At 41.4% G+C, this 22,830-nt stretch overlaps 2 protein-coding genes across 3 annotated transcripts in view; one reads left to right on the top strand and one right to left on the bottom strand.

Moving 5' to 3' along the window:
* CRYBG1 (crystallin beta-gamma domain containing 1) overlaps positions 1-9,827 on the top strand; it is a 145,698-nt gene extending 135,871 nt beyond the window's left edge. Inside the window, exons 20-23 of the mRNA XM_074948185.1 lie at positions 925-1,048; positions 2,120-2,278; positions 4,803-4,965; positions 9,329-9,827. Of these exons, the coding sequence (XP_074804286.1) occupies positions 925-1,048; positions 2,120-2,278; positions 4,803-4,965; positions 9,329-9,417 (535 nt within the window). The 3' untranslated portion in view covers positions 9,418-9,827. The remainder of the gene's footprint in view (positions 1-924; positions 1,049-2,119; positions 2,279-4,802; positions 4,966-9,328) is intronic.
* RTN4IP1 (reticulon 4 interacting protein 1) overlaps positions 887-22,830 on the bottom strand; it is a 52,776-nt gene continuing 30,832 nt past the window's right edge. Inside the window, exons 9-10 of one of the 2 annotated variants that reach the window (XM_074948187.1) lie at positions 8,661-8,781; positions 887-2,574 (exon numbers count right to left, since the gene is read on the bottom strand). In XM_074948187.1, coding sequence (XP_074804288.1) covers positions 2,474-2,574; positions 8,661-8,781 — 222 coding nt within the window. In that variant the 3' untranslated portion in view covers positions 887-2,473. Of the gene's footprint in view, positions 2,575-8,660; positions 8,782-11,121; positions 11,886-17,207; positions 17,307-22,830 lie in introns of those variants that run through there. The other variant, XM_074948188.1, reaches the window with a different exon arrangement.

The raw sequence follows: 22,830 nt of genomic DNA on the forward strand, positions 1-22,830 counted from the left end.
AGAAATTTGCATAATCACTGTAAGGTTATTGAAAATGTATGCCTATCTCATGCTCCCAGCTAATCAGAGTGCAGGGACTTGCGTACATGAAAGAGAACTAGACAACTGCCCTGCGCTGTGGCCTATTTCAGAGTAATAAAAAACAGTGAACACATTCACCCCTCCTGTTTTGTCTGATACAGTATTTTTGCAGCCACAGGGGCAAATTCTGGCAGGATCCTGCAAATATAAGGCTGCCAGAAAATCTGTGCACATTCTGTAGAGTGCCAGGCAGAACTTTTCCATACCAATCCTGGCACACTTCTACTTTCCACCTTTCCCCTGCCCAAAAAAAAAAAAAAAAAAAAATCCTGGAGCGGGACATCCTAGGATAGGACATAGGTGACAGGCGTGTGTTCGTGCTTACAACTCCCCCGTAGTGCAGTTGTCCCTATTTAACCCAAAGCCCTCTGCTAGCAGTTCTCACCTGCGTGTGTTATGGATAGGGAGTTTCTGCAAGCCAGTAAAAAGGTACACAACACGACTGATTTTGCAGCATATTTACATGCCCATTTTGGTTGACCACACTGTTTTTTTTCCTGAAATGGTGTATTATACATAAAAATATTATACTTCATACTGTCTCTAACCTATGAAAATGCTTTATTTCTTTTTGGTGTGATTTATTAATGGAAATGTTTTAAAAGTTGAGCACAAATCTACTAATGCCTGAAATCAGGAGATAATTTTATTATTTTGGAGACCACTTAAAAAGAAAGATGGTCCTGGTTATTAGCACTACTAACTTAAGCACTACTTTTTCGTGACACAAATTTCTATCTAAAATATCACTTCTTACAATTTCAGAAGCAGTATTTAATGTACATTTTAATACAGATGATGCTTGACAGTTAATAAACATGAAAGTATATTTTGTTTTTTCAGGTGGATAATCTATGAATACAGTAATTACAGAGGGCGTCAGATGTTATTGTCACCAAATGAAATCCCAGACTGGCGTAAATTAAGTGGCTGTCACCAGATAGGTTCTCTACGACCTTTATTACAGGTGAGAGAGGCTGTGGTCTACTTTGGGGCCTGAGAGTTTGCATGAGATCCTCTTTATAGACTTTCTGTATTTTTTATTGCCAAGTTTATCTCATAATCAGTAATTGTTTCTGGTACTACACAGTCAAAGGTAACATTAAACAGCAGAAATAGCGAACACGGAAAGAGGTTCTCTTCAAAATTTTGTCTTCAATAATGCTGATGCTGGTTGTGCCAGTTGGCTTCACAATACTATCTCCCAAAGTCTGAATTGTCTCCTGTGCACACATTAAACTAAATATGTTATTTTTGAGCAATTTACTTTGACTGAATTACACAACCAGTCAGGATTCTTAACTTCCCACTGGTCACAAGCATTCTGATATCTGTATTGTCATGTGCTAGTCTCAGAAATTTGGGAAATGAAGCTGTTAGTGTTTTGGATACTAGCCAGAGGCACTTTCATCTGTGTAGACATTTAAAAAAAAAAAATCCATTCTCTGTTTGTATAATAATCTCTTAAATGCACAAATTGATTTGTGAATATAATGTATAGAGTACTGTCATGTTGTTTTTTTAGAAGTATTGGCTAATTTGAGGGCAAGTGCCATAACTGCTTAGATTCTCGTGCTCAGACTATTCTGTCATGTGCTAACATCCGTGGTGCATACTGAACCAGTTTTTATTGAGAAATAACTTTCTGCAGTTCATGAATCACTTATGTTTTTAATTATTAGAACTGGGCTTGAAATTAAAGAAGTGCCCAGTACCTATAATGAATGTATTGGGTCCCTCTCCTAGAACTGTCCTTGTTCCGGCCTGCTTCTGAACTGCTTAGCATTATGCAGAGTGAGGATAAGTTCATTTTGATTGCCCTATCTAAGGTACTGGTGCAGATAGAGAACTTTCAGAATCTGGTTTTCCTTAGAAATGTGTTTTTGTTTTTTTTTTAAATGCCCTCAGAGGAAATCCAAAGCCTCAGGGACAAAGATCCCAAGTGCACCACTGAGTAGTGGTTACTCTGTGGTTAACCAGAAGCACTATGTGTTCCTGCATTCGAGAGTTTAGCTAAAGAGCTGTGTTGTTTTCATAGAAACGTGTATACTTCAGACTTCGAAACAAGGAAACTGGAAAGTTCATGTCAGCTGATGGAAATGTGGATGATTTGAGTCTTCTCAGAATACAGGTTACAGAAGATAGTAGATCAGATGACCAGATCTGGGTTTATCAAGACGGATTCATCAAATGCAGGGTGAGGTTTAAACTTAGTTGATTGATATTGTTTTAAGCACCAGACTGATGTTTCTTGAAGAAAATAATTACATCTGGTAAGATTTTGTGATTCAGAATCCTTTTCAGGCTTGACAGAAGCATTAAACATTTGTTTCATTTAAAAATATTTTGCTTACTTCAATAGTAAAAAGTTCCCATTGAACGTTAGTTTAGTTTAGTTAAACAAACACACCATGTACTCTTGACTTTCTAAAATTAATTTCTGCTGTCTTCCTTTCTTCTTTGTTTTCCATGTCTCACTCTTCTCCAGTTCACCTGAAACATAATTTTTGTTTTCCTCAAACTCATCCTTTTTTTGATTATATAAACATCTTATAACAAACAGTGTATTTTCCATTTTTCTTTAACTGAGTTAAAACACACTAGATAGTTGAGTCCAACATGTTTGATTTGAGTGTTTCTGCTTGTTGAAGAACATTAGGGTCATACATACAATTGAGTCCATAACATCATGTCCTTATGCATTGTTTTCCCTCTGTCTGTGTCCTCTTCCCCCCCCCATAAAAATGTCAATTAAAATATCAAAACAGGGAAAGCTTTTAAAATATGGACTTCCTGATAATTTCCCTTTTCAACTACACCTTTATTAAAATTGTTTGCAGAATTCAGTATTTGGACAGTATTGTGTTGAAGGTTACACTCAGGGGTTAAGGTATTTGGCATTCCAGCAAGACGAAATGGCAAAGCCCTAAAAATCTTCTTGCTGATGCAAACTATTACTATAGACTTGGCTTCTGACTAAGGCCTTGATCCCTCCATGGACTTAAGCATGTGCTTAACTTTGTGCACTATAAGTAGTGCCATGGAGGTCAGTGGCATTACTCATAGTGCATGAAGTAAAATATGTGCATTAGTCTTGCAGGAATTGGGGTCTAAAGTGAATAGAATTAATACGGTGAATCTGCTTGAGTGCAAAGAATCATGTGACCTATTTCATAACGTTGTATAAATTCAATAGAGCCATTTTGTAAAGGGAGCGTTTTCTCTCCATAACTGTGTCAATTATGCTTGAGGGACAAATCTTCCTCTCTTCAATTTACTGAGGTACTGTTTGGACATGCACAGAATAGACGCTCTCGTAAAAAGGAATTATATAGACTGTAAAAATGAGGCCAAGTGAGCAAACAGCTTTAACAACATCACGTGCAAAATACTTTCCTCATGACGGTAGTTCTGTCTCAAACTGAACATATTACTACTTGGGCAGTGTTGTAATATGGCTATGGATGGGTGTTATCTCAGTCCTCTCATTTCAATATAATCAACCCATTTGCTTTATTCTAAATAAAACTTATGGTGCACAGAGAATTCATGGGGATGCAGCTTGTGCTGTACTATAGTCGTGTAGGTTAACTAGCAAAAGCTTAGGATGGCTACATTACTTGCAATAATGACTGGACCATGACTGAGTTATGCCATTGCTCTTTAGAAGTGCAAACGAAAGCTTTATATCACACTGCCAGTGTGCTCTGACACGTGTATATTGAAAAACAAAGGAGGATAAAAAAAGACTTTATTACAACTGTTTGTGAATTGCGGTAAAGCCAGGTTGCCTTATGCCCTGAGTCAAAATAACGAGCCATGCCCTGGGCATCCAGGAAGCAGCTGAGAACTTTCCTAGCTACCTAAGTGACAACTGGTGAGTTGCCATAAGACTCATTCCACGGTAACTGGAGGGAGCAGGGGAGTATTTTACAGACCCACTCCCTGGCTGGCAGAGTAGAGAGAAAGAAATGGTGGTTTAGTACAACTTCTGTGTGAGCGTTGAATCTTTGCTAGCCTAGCAGGAAGAAATTAGTAGATTAGAGTACAGGTGAGAAGTTTAGAGATACAGAATGAAGTAAATATATTCCAAGACCTGCAATTTGTTCTTAGCTTCTGAAAGTAAAGTATCTTGTAATCCATGTTGTCAGGACCACTTGTTAAGTAATTTGCTATCTACAGGAGTCTTATGGTAATCTTCAATTTTGGAAATCATTGTTTATACAAAATAACATAACGTATTGTATTTGGCTTTGTTATTGCCTCGTATTGTCTTGTGGCCAGTAATGCAAATGCTGGTGATATAGCGGGTGGGGAAGGAATATTGTAAGAGTGCTGCTGTACCCAGAGGCTGATAAAAATGGAGAACTTTAGAGGTCACACCCCAAAAAGAATTGTGGTAGCCCTTTTTCAAAAATCCCTTTGCTTAGTCTAAAACAGCTTCAATGTTTCTCTCAAATGAATCTGTTTTGCTAGTCCTCTATAGTAAAAAGAAAAGGATCACAATGGAGGCTGCCATCAGAAAGAGGATCATGGGGAAAATAAGTAGTCTAGAGTCGAATGTGGGTGAAACGCTTTCCATTACCAACAGAAGGGGAGTGATGACAAGAACCACAATCTCCTGCCTATGCCCTCCGTCCATGACCAGAAAACCTGGGGTACAGATATTGTTTCTACAGCTACACTAAAGACTGACTGCTGTTGTCTTTTCAATTATATAGATGACTGAGGATTGCTGCTTGACAATTGTAGGAAACCTTATAACTCCTGGCTCTAAGCTAGGCCTATCACTCGAGGAGAATGAAGACAAGCAGTATTGGTGTGTTAATCCTGATGGCAGGATCCATAGCAAAATGAAGCCAACATTAGTTTTAGATATCAAAGGTAAGAACCTGTTGCCTTTCGGTGTGATTTTAATTACACAACGTTTACGGTGGACTATGTGCTGAAAGTGTTCCTGTAGATTAAGGATAGCTTTATAGTTCCCAGATTTTAATCTGGGATCTGTAGGGACTGTTCTGATCATCTAGTCTGAACTCATGCATTACAAAGGATATAGAATGTCACCCAGTTATTCCGATAACTAGCTCAATAGCCCATGGGATTAATCTGGCTTGTGTTTCTTCATGGCCCTTATGTGCATGTGTAAGTATGCAGAAATACCCCATTGTTCTTAACTTGGTGATATACATAAAACACTTCTTAAATATAAAATTGATTTCTTTTCTTCAGCACGTTTTTCTTTAGTTTTCATTTGTATTGAGTGAATTGTCTAACACATGCAGACTTGCAATACAAAAGGACAAATAATTTTAAAATAGCTATGCCTTTAATGCTAAAACATGATTAATGTTAGACCAACCTAAGATCTGTATCCCTTACTACGTATTTTACAGCTGCTTTTGTTATACCATTTTAAGATTGTTTCATTTAGATGTTATCCTTGCTCTGTCCTTGTGATTTCATAGGCTGCATAGTAAACCCACCGGTATGATAAGCAGCAGAACTAACAGCTCACCATTGTTGTTTTCTCATCCAGTATAACTCGTTTTCTCCAGTTTACTCACGTTACTTCTCTTTTAAGGCAAATACTATCTCCCCAAAACACCACTCGTTAACTTTACTCATTTAAAACCAATTTTGAAATAATGCTGTGATATTAATCAGAATAGCTGTTACAAATACAAAATGACCTGAGTAAACTATTAATGCTTTATTGAGACAAACATGGAAAGTGCTGGCAGAAATGTGAGGACAGGGTTACGCAATGTTTGCCTATATAGTTCCTGTCGCAGACGAGCACTATCAGTTCTTTTTCCCCCACGAGTACTAAAATTAATCACAATGTTAACTGTGTAATCCCTAATCCTTTTACAGCAGTGGTTCTCAAACTTTTGTACTGGTGACCCCTTTCACATAGGAAGCCTTTAAGTGCCCCCCCCCCTTATACATTAAAAACACTTTTTAATATATTTAACACCATTATAAATGCTGGAGGTGAAGCAGGGTTTGAGGTGGAGGCTGACAGCTCACGACCCGCCATGTAATAACCTCGCGACCCCCTGAAGGGTCCCGACCCCCAGTTTGAGAACCCCTGTGCTACAGCCAGATGGAGGAATTTTTGTTCCCCACAAGGAAAAGTGTGATTATTAATTACAAGTTTATCAAAGTGTCTAGTTCAGGGAAGTGCCTTTATTTAATAACTACACTGTGCAGAATATTTTCAATCTTAATTGAGCCACTAGACAAAGACAAAAGAGATTAGTATACTGTCTCATCTTCAATTAAACATCTTAAAAAGCATGTAATGTACTTTGAGTGAATATTTGAAAACTGCCTAATTGCAGAATACAATAGCTCAGAAAGGGAAAATATAGATCTAGAGAGACAGAGATCTAACCGGCTAGCTCGCATTAGAAAATACAATATCTATCTGTTTGTTCTCTTTTTGATTTGAACTGCCAAGCTCAAAAGTAGAAGGGCAGAGATCCTAAACATTTATTTGTAAAAAGTTCTAAGATGAAATGTGAGGAGGTATACTCAACTTTTTAGTTTAACTGCAAGACATAACTGCAGCTCTGACAATTGTAAATATTAATAAAATGTAACCTGAGTAAAGTAGCCTCCCATGCTGGTTTAAATCAGGAGAAACTGCAGTGGAATTACACTGAATGAGAATTGGTCCCAAGACCACCAACAAAAGACGATAAAAAAATGTATCATGATGTTCTGCTGGAACTCAAGTGAAGTTGGTTGAGGTGCTTGAGCTCACAGTCTCCAGTGGCAGGGCGTTCTGGGGTGGGGATCATCTACTCTGGGAATTGCTTCCATGCGGGGTCTGGACAGAGCCAGATTATACCGGCCTGCAAGGCAGAGTGCAAAGCCTATCTCTTTTCTCAGACATTTGACCAAGGAGGTGGTATGTAGACTCTGGAATGTTGTTTATAAGGGGATCATCTTTCCCTTTCTACCTATGAAAGGTGAAGTTACAAGTAATTGTCATAGGCAGAGTTGTTGTAGCTGTGTCAGTCCCAGATGTTCGAGAGACAAGGTGGATGAGGTGTAATATGTTTTCTTGGACCAACTTCTGTTGGTGAGAGAGACAAGCTCACCCACCGTGTCTCCTCCCCAAGTATTTATTGTTACACGATGTACATGTGCTTTGTGGAAGGACTTATTTTATGTATAGTGTATCTGAAAAATGAATAGGTTTAGTGTAGCTGGTCTAGGCAATTAAATAAAAACTGTCTCTAGTCCTTCCACATCGCTGGACCAACGTTAAAGCTAAATAATCAACCATCTATTTTTCAGCCCGAACACATCCTTTAGCAAATAAACTTACTTGTTCAAAATGTGTGATAATGTTGCCATCTTGTGGGTGTACTGAAATAATGCAGGGCAGCGATATTTGCCCCAAATAACCATACACTTTTATGCTTTTAAATATCTGGCTTTCCTTCTATTTCAGGTACTGTCTCATACACAGTTACATTCCAGCATGCATAAATTTAAGAATATTTTACCATGATGATTACTTATGAACTGTACTTTAGAAGCATTGCTTAGTTAATTCTTCTTTGTTATCTCTTAGTTATTTCCAATGGCCAAGATTTTTTTTTTTTTTTTTGTAGATCATCCTATGTCTCAACAAAATAACATAGCACTAACAGAGCCCTTTCACTGATCTCAACCTTACCACACTTCCCCTCTGCTCGGGTCTCCCTTTGCCCTGGCAGTACAAGTCTTATATCTGCTGTACTACCTTTTGGCTGGTCCCAGGCCATCCATCCTAGCTGGGGTGGGGGGAAATTGCTGCTGCTCCATAAGAAGCTTGTTCTTCTGCTGTCGTAAGTTCTGCTTCTCTAAGAAGGCTACATGCCACAGTGAGCCGTGGATGACAGCCCTGTCGCACAGAACTGAGCTACCACAAAGTGATTGCAGAGGGGAGAGGCAGTTCCAGGGCAGAGAGGATACTTTTATATACCTGTTCTTTGTTCCAGCTCTTTCCACCAGCTTGGGCTTCTCTCCACATTGAGCTGCTGTGGAAAGCATAGGGCCAGGAATATGTGGAGCTTGCTAGGGAGATGGAAATTGACCTGCAACTGCCTGAAGGCATTTATTTCACTATAAGAATACATCTTTGTGAATAGGAAGAATAGACTTTTCTTGAGTGAATGAACATTTTCTTCATTGGCTATCAGTCCACTCAAACACCCACTAGTGATAGGTCTGTGGCATGATCTGAATACAGCATGAAGAAATACAGGTTTGGGTGCTGTGTTAGTCACTGACTGATTTCATGTTTCGGATGAGAAATGTCCTTGCTCTAGAGGCTGAGGCTTCCCAGCAGTGAGAGCTCTAGACTGATCATCTGTGTTCGTGACCACCGATGTAACAGACAACTACATCTGTCCATTTACTGACTTCAGGAGAGAGAAAATAATGTCAGGTGTCATTGAAATAGTGCAAATGTAAGGGCATGGTTTGTGTTGCAATTTGCAGTTAGAGTGGGAGAGGTGGAGGTGGGGACATACAATATATGCACCCATATGAATAGTGTTGAATCACTTGAGGATTACCTGTTCCCTCTGGGGCACCTGGGATTGACCACTGGCGGAAGACAGGATACTGGGCTAGATGGACCCTTTCGTCTGACCCAGGATGGCCATTCTTTAATGCATTATAGTCTGAGTGCACCACCTGAAAGCAAATAGCTGTGGTTATTTATGAATACTAACAACATAAAGGCTATTGTGGCCCATGCTGAAACTGCTATATGTTCTGCTGGCCAGCATCATTTCTTTTATATTGAGTTACTCCTTAGCTAGCCTTTGGAGGCCAGTTAATCACTGGATGGCTAGAACATGGGGATTGTGAGGCAGCATTTGATTATTGGAAGGTCAGAGTCCTGATCCAGTCAGCCTCACCTGACATCCTTGTCCTACTTTCTCTCCTTCACACAACAGCAGGAGCAGGAGGTGCATGACTTAGGCACCAAGTGGGGAGGCAGATAGGCTCACTCTTCTGCAGTTCCTTAGGGAGTGAGGAGGCAGTGTAGGAATGGGGGAAGTACAGAAGATGAGAATATACTCCTCTTCTGTACCTCTATTTAAAAAGGTGCATGTGATTTACGTGTCTTTGCCATGTATCCTTAGAATGGCTCTGAAACATTTACAACACTGACGCAGTCTCAATCCAACAGTTCGTGATTTTTCACATTTCATTTTCTTTTTAAATTTCTTTTTAGGGGGCACACAATATGATCAAAATCATGTTGTTGTTAATGCGGTCAATGAACAGAAGCCAACCCAGTGTTGGGAAGCATTAGTTCTGTAAATCCAGACAGTTCCGTCCATCTGAGAGAAATTATAACAACACTCTGGACAATCCAACTAATGTGGCCGTCTTTGAAGAAGAGAGAGAATCTCTATCCTGCCTTCACAATAATTGTAAGAACAAGCGACAGGATAGATTCAGCACTAAGCATTAATTCCATAAGTTTGTGTGTTTTACTGGATGTTAACCCACAACGATGTTGACCAATTTTTGTAACTGCTCCCAACTGTTTGTTTGTTACTAATTTTTTAAATGTTAAGGTCCTCCTTCCAAGCAGCAATTTCATGTCAGTGATGAATTGCTAATCCAGACTATATTAAATGAGTGTAATTTTAAATTATTTCTACAGATGTTTTTATCAGGAAAAAAGTTTTAACTATTATACTGAGAGATAATTAGATAAAACTTATCACAAAAGATTGAAGTGCAACATATATGGGGGGGGTATGCAAAATAGATTGATCTTTGTAGTAGTATATTGGAGTATTCATCTCCTGAAAATTAACATGTAAATAATGCATTAGTACAAAAAAGAACTTCAGTCTATTGAAATTTGTTTAGGAGAATTTTTACCAAAAAATGACTACAAGGTATGTGCAGATGTATTTTAGTAAGTTGTCATTTTAAAGCCTGTATTTTAATAAGCAATCTATTTTTCTAGTTTTTCTATTAGAAAGACAGAGAATACAAATCTATAGATGTTTGTTAGCAAAAGTGTTAGGCAGCAAGAAGGGTGTGTCAGCTATGAAGAATTTGCCCATTTTCTATCTGCTTCTACTTTAAAAGGCTGCCTTACTCTTTACAAATTAAAAGTATTATCTACTTCTCTGCTTGGGGCAAATACTTCAAACCTAGAAGTAGCTCCATTAAGTGCAGTCATTACTACTCTCAGAATGTAATTTAAAATACTTCTCTCTCCTTTATTTTAAAAAAGCATCACTAGTCAGTGGTTCCAAATCTCTCGAGACATTGTCCCAGCTACTGTCTGCCACTAGCCGTAGTTAATTACGTTTGAACCCACTATGATCTTCGTATGCGCCAAACATCTTGGGTGAAGTTGAGGAGGGCAAGGTCAATGGTATTTTATCCTCTTTAATGTCCCACAATGGTCTGTCTGGTGTCAATGCGCCTTCCCTGTTTGGCAGGACGTAACACCTTCTGCTGGAGATCAGCACTTCACACTAGTTACCGTCTCTCTCCAGTCTGATGATTTACATGGTCACAGAGGCTCACAATACAACCGCTCAAATAGTTCCTTACAATGTGGAATACAGATGTTATGTCAGACTAATGCAGAGAGCAACTCACAAGTATTCAGTAAAGTCTAAGCACTAAACACATTCTTATAACCCTATGTGACAAGGTCGGACCAGATGGCTACAGGAAAGTAATCCTATTGGGATCCGGGAAGTGGGCGGGCGAAGCCAGGCTGTCACAGCAACCCTAGTGCAGCAATGCACTGGACTCTAGGACAAAAGCTCATTGTTGAGGTAGGAAAGAAAACTTGGGAGACACTCATACCACAATAAGTGCCATACAAGAACTTACATACATTGCCAGTCAAGCAAGTTTGAAGTTCCATGCATACTTGAGGACAGGAACCACACCTTAGCAAAGAGCTTGTTTCAAGAGAGGCATGTGAAATAACTTGTAGCAGGTTGTTCTTGTGCATTAATGGTTTACTGTCTCCCTTGGCCCAATGTTAAAATTGTGGTTTTATTTTATGTCACTGGCAGAACAGTGAATGTAATCTCTTGTACCATGCTGCTGTATTTCATTCTTGCCTAGACCAGTGTTATTACAAACCGATCCTAGGAGCCTCAGGGGGCACTCGTTGGATGTTGACTTGCATAGTAAGTCTGTTAGAATGTAACTTTCTTCTTTACTGTTTGTTGCTTCGCAGGATACTGGTGCTTTACTTTTTATCTTTACCTGTGGGAAAGTCAGTGCCTTCAATCTAATTTTAAGTGTGTGGGGTTGTTTTTTCACTTCCTGTACAGACAACTGCAATAATCAACATTCAAATACATCTTACTCTTTAAAAATTGTACAGTTGTAACATGCTTTTATTCTGTAGCTCACGAAAGCTTATGCTCAAATAAATTTGTTAGTATCTAAGGTGCCACAAGTACTCCTTTTCTTTTTGCAAATACAGACTAACGCGGCTGCTACTCTGACACCTTTCTAAAGAGTGCTACTTCTGGTTCCAAGGTGGTAATTCTGGCAAATTTTTCTGTGCTTTTTTTTATTGTATACACAGTATGTTATATGTACTTCACAAATTTTATTCAGCTAAATCTGATTTAGTGAAACTATCTGCAAAGTTCCCTGTTTACATGTCTATAGTGAAGCTCATCTGTACAGGTGCAATGCTGCCTGCTTCTCATGCATTGTGCTTCAAATCGGTTGTGAAGAGATCACCCAGGCTGTTGTCGTCTTCGGTCCTTAATTCTTCTACCATGGATTGCCTACAAGGAATGTAAAAGTGGTGGAGATAGTTGGTGCTTCTGTGACACAAGAACTACACTAAGATCACTTCTACACAGGGTATTAAGTTCTTGTTTTATCTCTCAAGTACTGTTTGATTTGTTTCAGGTTAAACCAATAATCTCGGCACTGAGCCCTGGATCTACAAAAGGACTTAAGCACTTTAGAACATCAAAGTAACAACACTGAGATCCTTAGACTGAGTAAATCAGCTAGGCTCCCTATACAAAGAATGGGGAGAAATGAGCCTTAGGCTGCAATCCACAAAGTCAGCCCCGGAGGCAGGATCAGAGGAGATGCTCATGAGAAGTGTGTGTCCTAAGCCTTTCCTCTCATGCAGGTAGGCACCTAAGTCCAGGCTGTAGGGAGCACCTCTCCCTGTTTAGCAATCCACAAATGGGAACTACTTGCCTGGAGTCAGATGGCTTCGACTCTTAAATAGTTTCACGCAGGAATTAAGTTAGGTGCTTGCCTTGCAAAATTACAGAGGGGGACTTGGTGGTGCCTGCTTTCACACACTCTGGCCCAATACCTATAAGTGAGAGGGAACTATAGTTATAAAGTAGCAGCCACCCTCCCTCCCCACAATCACTCCTTCACTGTTCATCCACAGTGGGACAGCTTAAACACCAGAGGTTAAAGCACTCTCTTGGAGGGGCATGGGTGGAGGGTATAATGGGCCAGGGAAGGCCCCTGCTCCTGCCATGTCTCCTTCACTCCTGGGGGATGTAGGAGTGAGAAGGGACACAGAGAGCCAGAGACGGGCAGGGGAGTGAGGAGACTTGGCTGGGGGGGTCAGTGACTTAGCCTGGTGAAGGCCTTCAGGGGTGGGGTGGCTGGTGGCTTGGCCCAGCATTGGGGTGGTGGGCCGGTGGCTCGGCCTGGTGCTGGGGCCAGCCTGGTGCTGGCTGTGGGGGCAGTAACTCGGCTGGGGGGGTTGGCAGCTTGGCCTGATGTGGCTGGGGCAGGCGGGTCGGAGCTCCTCTGGTCACAGTGGGGCCCCTCAGGGCTTCTCCTGTTGGGGCAGGGGTTGTGGCTCTGGTGGGGGGGGGGGGTCAGGGCCAGCAGGCTAGCCTCCCCAAAGCAGGGGTTCATTGCTGCCCACGTGCAGGGGTGTGGGAGACCCAACTTCAAATTCTTTCTCCCCCTCAGGTGGGGGGGAAGAAATAGAACCTGGGTCTCCCCCATCCCAGGTGAGTGGCCACTGGGCTAAAGTTTGAGGTAGGTGTTTCCATCATCCCCTTCCTTTTCCAGGTTGAAGGGACCCCCTCTTCAGTGACCCTATTTTGAATGGGACCTGAGCCTGTAGGCAGCCTGTGAGCACAACTACCCGATCAGACTCTGCACACAATACACAGGCAAATACCTATCTTCCCCCGAGGTCAGGGCTCACTTGTGGGCTCAGGTTGGAGACAGGCATCCGAACACCTAGGTGAGGCAGAAGTTTAGGTGCTGCTAAAGGCTCCTCTGAGTACACTGATTTAAAAAAAAAAAAAAAAAAAACCACACAAAACTGCAGTACCAAGTCTCAGAGCCTGGGACAGCTGACTGGGGCTGAGGGCTAAACTATTCCCATGGGGATGTGCAGGCCTGAGCTCTGAGAGCTATGGCTGAGCTGCAGGTCTTTTATCACAGTGCAGACATACCTTTATGGTTCACTGGGAGTTTTGTGGACTACTGTGGAGCCTAAAAGTGGGACTTAAGTGCCTAAACCCAAGACTTCATGTTAAGGGGGCAATTAAAGGTGAATTACCATAAGATGGTGAATATGCATATAATGATAAGCCTCCACTATCAATTAAGAGAAACCTACTGGAATGAAAATTTTATGGGCAAGATAATTTTTAACAATCCCAGGGAGTGGAAACTAATTAAATATTTGTGTTTCTTTGATTATAACTTCTGGTTAATTAAACTGTGTCTGGCAAATGAGAGGAATAAGGGCTACTGTGCAGGTTATAAATTGATGCTGCAGCATCATAAGCAAAGGTTTCAAATAATGTGCAGAACTTAATGCAGGTTTTGAATTAAGTTGAATACCCCCATTTTCCTCAACACACTACCCCTGTTTCTCGACCGTTATATGCCCCTATTCGTTATTACAAACATAACTAGATGGTATGTCTTAACTAAAGCTGTCAAAGGATTAAAAAAAATGCCAGTTAATCGTGACATTAAAAAAAATCACAGCCTTAATCATTGTTAAATAATAGAATACCATTTATTTAAATATTTTTGGATGTTTTCTACATTTTCAAATATTGATTTCAATTACAACATAGAATATAAATGTACACTGCTCTTTATATTTTGATAAATAGCATTATCTCCCATTAATGTAAACAAACTTGTTTGTCTGTGCGATTGGCTGAAGAAGTAGGACTGAGTGGATCTAAAGTTTTACATTGTTTTGTTTTTTAAAGCAGTTATGTAAAAACGTTACATTTGTAAGTTGCATTTTCACAATAAAAAGAGTGCACTACAGTACTTGTATGAAGTGAAATACTGAAAAATACTATTTCTTTTGGGGGTTTTTAGGGTTGGTGATTGATCGCAGTTAACTCAAAAATTAATCAGTTTTAAATCACACTGTTAAACAGAATATCAGTTGAAGTGTATTAAATATTTTTGGATGTTTTTCTACATTTTCAAATATTGATTTCAATTACAACACAATACAGAGTATTCAGTGATCACTTGTTTTTGATTAAATATTTGCACTATAAAAATTAATAGTATTTCAATTCACCTCACATATTGTGAAAGAGTAACTTATAAAATGTGGATTTTTTTATTACATAACTGCACTCAAACAAAACAATGTAAAACTTTAGAGCTTACAAATCTACTCAGTCCTACTTCTTGTTCAGCCACTCACTCACACAAACATATTTGTTTACATTTATGGGAGATAATGCTGCCCTCTTATTTACAATGTCACCAGAAACTGAGAACAGATGTTCACATGGCATTTTTGTAGCTGGCACAGCAAGATATTTACGTGCTATTCATGCACTTAGGATGGAAGAATCCAATGCACCGCTACAGACTAGGGACCGAATGGCTAGGCAGCAGTTCTGCGGAAAAGGATCTAGGGGTGACAGCGGACGAGAAGCTGGATATGAGTCAGCAGTGTGCCCTTGTTGCCAAGAAGGCCAATGGCATTTTGGGATGTATAAGTAGGGGCATAGCGAGCAGATCGAGGGACGTGATCGTTCCCCTCTATTCAACATTGGTGAGGCCTCATCTGGAGTACTGTGTCCAGTTTTGGGCCCCACACTACAAGAAGGATGTGGATAAATTGGAGAGAGTCCAGCGAAGGGCAACAAAAATGATTAGGGGTCTGGAACACATGACTTATGAGGAGAGGCTGAGGGAACTGGGATTGTTTAGTCTGCAGAAGAGAAGAATGAGGGGGGATTTGATAGCTGCTTTCAACTACCTGAGAGGTGGTTCCAGAGAGGATTGTTCTAGGCTATTCTCAGTGGTAGAAGATGACAGGACAAGGAGGAATGGTCTCAAGTTGCAGTGGGGGGAGGTTTAGGTTGGATATTAGGTTGGTCCCTTCCAACCCTGATATTCTATGATTCTATGTCCCTTCATGTTTCAGCCTCCATTCCAAAGGACATGCTTCCATGCTGATGACACTTGTTAAAAAAATGCATTAATTAAATTTGTGACTGAACTCCTTGGGGGAAAATTGTATGTCTCTGGCTCCATGGTTTTACCCACATTCTGCCATATATTGCATGTTATAGCAGTCTTGGATGATGACCCAGCACATGTTCATTTTAAGAACACTTTTACTGCAGATTTGACAAAATGCAAAGACGGTACCAATGTGAGATTTCTAAAAATAGCTACAGCACTCCACCCTAAGTTTAAGAATCTGAAGCACCTTCCAAAATCTGAGAGGGACAAGGTCTGGAGCGTGCTTTCAAAAGTCTTAAAAAGAGCAACACTTTGATGCAGAAACTACAGAACCTGAACCCAAACCACCAAAGAAGAAAAATCAACCTTCTGCTGGTGGCATCTGACTCAGATGATGAAAATGAACATGTGTCGGTCTGCACTACTTTGTATCATTATTGAGCAGAACCCATCATCAGCATAGACACACCGGGAATGGTGGCTGAAGCACGAAGGAGCGCATCTGGCATATAAATATCTTGCAATGCCAACTATAAATGCCATGCGAACGCCTGTTCTCACTTTCAGGTGCCATTGTAAACAAGAAGCGGGCAGCATTATCTCCTGCAAATGTAAACACACTGGTTTGTCTGTGCGATTGGCTGAACAAGAAGGAGGACTGAGTGGATTTGTAGGCTTTAAAGTTTTACATTGTTTTATTTCTGAATTTCTTTGTACATAGTTGAACTTACAAAGTAGAATTTTCATGATAAGAGATTACGCTACGGTACTTAGGCAAATTGAAACTTTTTTTTTTACAGTGCAAATATTTGTAATCAAAATATAGTGATCACTGTACACGGATTTCAGTTACAATGTATCTGAAAATATAGAAAACATGCAAAAATATTTAAATAAATGGTATTCTATTTAACAGCATGATTAATTTTTTTAATTGCTTGACAACCCTAAATTATTATTTTATATTGCAGTAGCATTACGTGGTTTTGTGCTAGTTGCTGTGTAAACACGTACGAAGACAAGGTCCCTGAAGAGTTTAGTCTGTAGTAATGACTTCTGTTGCTGTTACTCTACAGATCAAGAAACTGTAGACTGAAGTTCAGCACTTGTTTACAACTCAGGACAGCCAATGCTTCCTTTGGGGCAAAGTCATCATTCACAAGACATTTTGGAACTTATCTGAAACATGCCTACAGCACAAACTGCTCCATGGAACTAAAAATTAATGAGGCTGTCAACTTAGCTACTGCCATCAGAATGATGGGTATGAGTGTCCCTGTGAAGAATTACAAATCCTCTTCACACATGGCTATAATCTAGCCAACCTAGAAAAGGCATTAGCCTTTCCTCTGTTTCATAAATTTAACAAACCACAAAACTGGTGTAGGAAGGACCCAACCAATTTTTTATATTAGGAATTTTACATTCAATAACTTGTTTTTAAAAACTAACTTTTAGTACTTACTACACTTAGAGATTCATGGCCTATAAAACTTTTAGGAGCGTTTTAACCTTAGGACACCATTTTTGAGAGACTTGCAAGGAAATAGTAAACTACACCTTCAAGTCTACCACGTCCAAATGCCATTTATCAGCGAGAACAGACTGCAAGCAAAACAGAATGGCTGTAGATGTTATTTTTTATTAATTACATTGATCACTGTTTTCCCTCGTGCATGTCCTCCTTCTAGCCTCAGAAAGGCCTTTGGAACTTCAGAAAAAGAGAAGACTTGCTCAACAACTGGATGGATCTATGAAACAAAAACAGATAGGATCATGCTCAATCATTTGATCCCTGCCAAGTGATATCTAACAGTTTCTCCCCTCCCACACTTCCAACTTATATGTAATAACTAACTAAAACACAGTGACAGCTAACCTTGGACACTAACGTAGTCATCTATGGTCCAAGGCTCTGAGAAAGCAGATGGATACACTGATTCTACCTTATGTTCCATACATTAATATTTGGAGGAAGAGAAGTGTTTTACATTTTTCTTCATTGTTGACAATTATTTATTTCGTGTTCAACTCAATACACACACCAGGTTCAAAGGCCAGATTTTTAAAAAGGTATTTAGGCACCTTTGAGGATATTTGAAAGCATCTATGGTCCTAACTCCCACTGGAGTCAGTGGGACTTAGGCACCTAGGTGCTTTTGAAATTCTCACTAGGCCCCCACCTTTAAAAATGCCTTAGGAGTACAAGGCCCATACTTGTTCTCATAAGTCACTTCAGGCCAGTTTTTAAAAGGTATTTATGTACCTAATTCCCATTTAAACCAGTGGAATTAGGCATCTAGATACCTTTCAAAATCCCACCCTTTAAATCCGTACCTTTAAAAATCTATGTATAATTTACATAGACCAAGAAACAACTTGTACCAACAGCTATTTTGACACCTTAATTTTGCAAAATGACAGGTTTCAGAGTAGCAGCCGTGTTAGTCTGTATCTGCAGAAAGAACAGGAGTACTTTGACACTTTAGAGACTGTCAGGGTTCCCTCCCCACTCTGAACTCTAGGGTGGGGATGTGGGGACCTGCATGAAAGACCCCCTAAACTTATTCTTACCAGCTTAGGTTAAAAACTTCCCCAAGGTACAAACTTTGCCTTGTCCTTGAACCCTATGCTGCCACCACCAAGCGTTTTAAACAAAGAACAGGGAAAGAGGCCACTTGGAGACGTCTTCCCCCCAAAAATATCCTCCCAAGCCCTACACACCCTCTTTCCTGGGGAGGCTTGAGAATAATATCCTAACCAATTGGTTACAAAATCATCAAAGACCCAAACCTCTGGATCTTGAAACAATGGACAAATCAGTCAGGTTCTTAAAAGAAGGGTTTTATTAAAAAAAAAAAGAAAGGTAAAAATCATCTCTGTAAAATCAGGATGGAAAAATACTTTACAGGGTATTCAGATTCAAAACACAGAGGATCTCTTTCTGGGAAAAACCTTAAAGTTACAGAAAACAGGAATAAGCCTCCCTCTTAACACAAGGAAAATTCACATAAAACAAAAGATAAACTAATCTGCCTTGCCTGGCTTACCTATACTGGTTGCAATATTGGAGACTTGGATTAGGATGGGTTGGAGAAGATGGATTTCTGTCTGGCCTCATTAAGTCTCAAGAGAGAACAACCAGGTAAACAAAAGCCCTCTCCCTCCCCCCCCCCAAGATTTGAAAGTATCTTGTCCCCTTATTGGTCCTTTGGGTCAGCTGCCACCCAAGTTAGCTGAGCTTCTTAACCCTTTACAGGTAACAGGATGTTGCCTCTGGCCAGGAGGGATTTTATAGCACTGTATACAGAAAGGTGATTACCCTTCCCTTTATATTTATGACAGAGACTAACAAATTTATTAGAGCATAAGCTTTCGTGGGCTACAGCCCACTTCATCAGATGCATAGAATGGAACATATAGTAAGAATATATATACACACACACACACACACATGCACACAGAAGGGGTGTGTGTGTGTGTGTGTGTGTGTGTGTATACACACACACCCCTTCTGTGTTCGTGTTCTTACTATACGTTCCATTCTATGCATCCGATGAAGTGGGCTGTAGCCTTCGAAAGCTTATGCTCTAATAAATTTGTTAGTCTCTAAGGTGCCACAAATACTCCTGTTAATTTTGCAAAGTAATCCTATATACAGTTTTCATATCTCCTCCAAATAAGGTGAAGCAACCACATTCGCTGTCCCCATCACAGTGTGGAAATCAACACTGCTTCACTCTTCTTATTTATACATATTCCTCCCATCTCTTGCTAATTATCACATTCCAGCTGTCCCCATGGAGGGAGAACATTAGCTTCTTCTGAAAACACATCTCATTGACAGCCAAAAAGGGTGCTAGAAAAGGCACCACATATTGAGCCCTCTTCCCAGAGGCCAAGATAACAAGCTCTACAAGAACACTACCCAGAGGGTGATCTCACACCTTGATGCAATATTCCTTCATCAATGGGCTGGCCATGATTATCTTAATGGAAAGAAAGATTAACATTAGCTGGTTCTGCATCTAGCTGAAGCAGTGATCAGAATTTAAACAACAAAGCCTTAAACACCCTGTTTATTATACTAGAAAGATGCGCGTCATTTATAACACCCTGTTGATAAAGACAATTCTCCTTTGGGAGAAGCGGCTATTTTTTCCCCCGATCTATGTAGCTGAATACTTTAAAAATTCATAATTACTCTCTCAAGTTCCCATATTATTCAAAGTGGTCGCCATGTTAGTGTGTATCAGCAAAAACAATGAGGCGTACTTGTGACACCTTAGAGACTTCATGAAGTGGGCTTTAGCCCACAAAAGCTTATGCCCAAATAAATTTGTTAGTCTCTAAGGTGCCACAAGTCCTCCTCATTGTTTTTGCATATTATTCAAATATTTATAAATGCCAAAGGTCTAATGCAACAACAATCCCACAAGCAGCTTGCAAATTTCAGAAGCAGTAGCTCTTTTTCATGCTTCTAAGCGAACAGCCCCCCTCCCTCACCCCCAATTTTACCAAACTGCAAAGGTTCATTTTCAGAAACGCAGCCCGGGAAATGAGTGCATAGCACATCTACCAGTGAAGGGGTCCATATATGCACTTCCCAAGCAAGGTTTTGAAAACTGGCCACATTCTCCACCCCCCATCCCCCACAGCTGCACAACCCTCATATAGTAGCTGAAAGTCCTGATGTAGGGTCCTTCACTCATTCCTCGGCATATTTTCAGTTCATATTATTGATATTAAATGCCCTACAGCAGGGGCGGGCAAACTTTTTGGCCTGAGGGCCACATCGGGTTTCGGAAATTGTATGGAGGGCCGGTTAGGGGAGGCTGTGCCCGTGCCCCTGCCCCCATCCGCCCCCCCCCCTTGCTTCTCACCCCGACAGCCCCCCTGCCCCATCCACCCACCCATCCCCGCTCCCTGTCCCCCCCCGGAACCCCTGCCCCTGATTGCCCCCCACTGCCCCATTCAGCCCCCCCACCCCCATTCCCTGCCCTCTGACCGCCCCGACCCCTATCCACACCCCCGTCCCCTGACCACCACCCCGAACTCCCCTGCCCTCTATCCAACCCCCCCGCTCCCTGCCCCCTTACCACAGAGCACCGGTGGCTGGCGGCACTGCAGCCACGCCGCCCAGAGCGTTGCGCGGGTGTAGTGTAGTAAATTGCTCTCCATAACTGCTACCAGTAGCACATTCCTACGCGGAGCAGCTTAATACACTACGCTGGCAGCATGGCCCGCTGAAGCTGCGGGGGGAAGGAGGGGGACAGGGAGACGATACATGGACCACAGTGTGGGAGGGACCGGGGACAGGGGCTAGCCTCCCAGGCCAGGAGCTCAGGGGCCAGGCAGGAGGGTCATGCGGGCCGGATGTGGCCTGCAGGCCGTAGTTTGCCCACCTCTGTCCTACAGCAAAGCACAAATCTGCAATAAAGAATTGATCTGTGTGACTGCAAAAAGCCAGGACATTAGTAATCAAAACAACCTATTATGCCACAGTAGTCACCTGATTTCTTACTCAGAGAAGTCAAATCAGCAGTGTCAAGTGGAAAAGCATACATGACTGGGATGTAAGCTCCCGCCCACACACAAACAACTTGGAAGAAAGGATCAGAATTAGTATATTTGATTCTCCCCTACAGCCACTGTGCTAATATATATTCACCAGCTGCATCAAGTGTGCACACTCTGGAGTGACAAGGTGGGTGAGGTAATATCTTCTGTTGGTGAGAGACAAGCTTTCGAGCTACTTCAAGTCTGGGCTCTGTGTAGCTCGAAAGCTTCTCTCTCTCTCTCTCTCATCACCAGAAGTTGGTCCAATAGAAGATATTACCTCATCCACCTTGTCTCTCTAATATCCTGGGACTGACACAGCTACATAGAATCATAGAATATCAAGGTTGGAAGGGACCTCAGGAGGTCATCTAGTCCAACCCCCTGCTCAAAGCAGGACCAATCCCCAAATAAATCATCCCAGCCAGGGCTTTGTCAAGCCTGACCTTAAAAATTTCTAAGGAAGGAGATTCTACCACCTCCCTAGGTAACGCATTCCCGTGTTTCACCACCCTCCTAGTGAAAAAGTTTTTCCTAATATCCAACCTAAACCTCCCCCACTGCAACTTGAGACCATTCCTCCTTGTCCTGTCATCTTCTACCACTGAGAATAGCCTAGAACAATCCTCTCTGGAACCACCTCTCAGGTAGTTGAAAGCAGCTATCAAATTCCCCCTCTTTCTTCTCTTCTGCAGACTACACAATCCCAGTTCCCTCAGCCTCTCTTCATAAGTCATGTGTTCCAGACCCCTAATCATTTTTGTTGCCCTTCGCTGGACTCTCTCCAATTTTTCCACATCCTCCTTGTAGTGTGGGGCCCAAAACTGGACACAGTACTCCAGATGAGGCCTCACCAATGTTGAACAGAGGGGAATGATCACGTCCCTCGATCTGCTCGCTATGCCCCTACTTATACATCCCAAAATGCCATTGGCCTTCTTGGCAACAAGGGCACACTGCTGACTCATATCCAGCTTCTCGTCCACTGTCACCCCTAGGTCCTTTTCCGCAGAACTGCTGCCTAGCCATTCGGTCCCTAGTCTGTAGCGGTGCATTGGGTTCTTCCGTCCTAAGTGCAGGACCCTGCACTTATCCTTATTGAACCTCATCAGATTTCTTTTGGCCCAATCCTCCAATTTGTCTAGGTCCCTCTGTATCCTATCCCTGCCCTCCAGCGTATCTACCACTCCTCCTAGTTTAGTATCATCCGCAAATTTGCTGAGAGTGCAATCCACACCATCCTCCAGATCATTTATGAAGATATTGAACAAAACCGGCCCCAGGACCGACCCCTGGGGCACTCCACTTGACACCGGCTGCCAACTAGACATGGAGCCATTGATCGCTACCCGTTGAGCCCGACAATCTAGCCAGCTTTCTACCCACCTTATAGTGCATTCATCCAGCCCATACTTCTTTAACTTGCTGACAAGAATACTGTGGGAGACCGTGTCAAAAGCTTTGCTAAAGTCAAGAAACAATACATCCACTGCTTTCCCTTCATCCACAGAACCAGTAATCTCATCATAGAAGGCGATTAGATTAGTCAGGCATGATCTTCCCTTGGTGAATCCATGCTGACTGTTCCTGATCACTTTCCTCTCATGTAAGTGCTACAGCACCACTGCATACCACACTCTGGAGTGTAAGTTTTACCTGGCTGAACAAGGGGAGCGACACAATTGGTTTTCTTTGCAGTGGGATGGAGAACTGGCA

Source organism: Natator depressus, chromosome 3 (assembly GCF_965152275.1).
Source record: "Natator depressus isolate rNatDep1 chromosome 3, rNatDep2.hap1, whole genome shotgun sequence".
NCBI classification, from domain to species: domain Eukaryota; kingdom Metazoa; phylum Chordata; order Testudines; family Cheloniidae; genus Natator; species Natator depressus.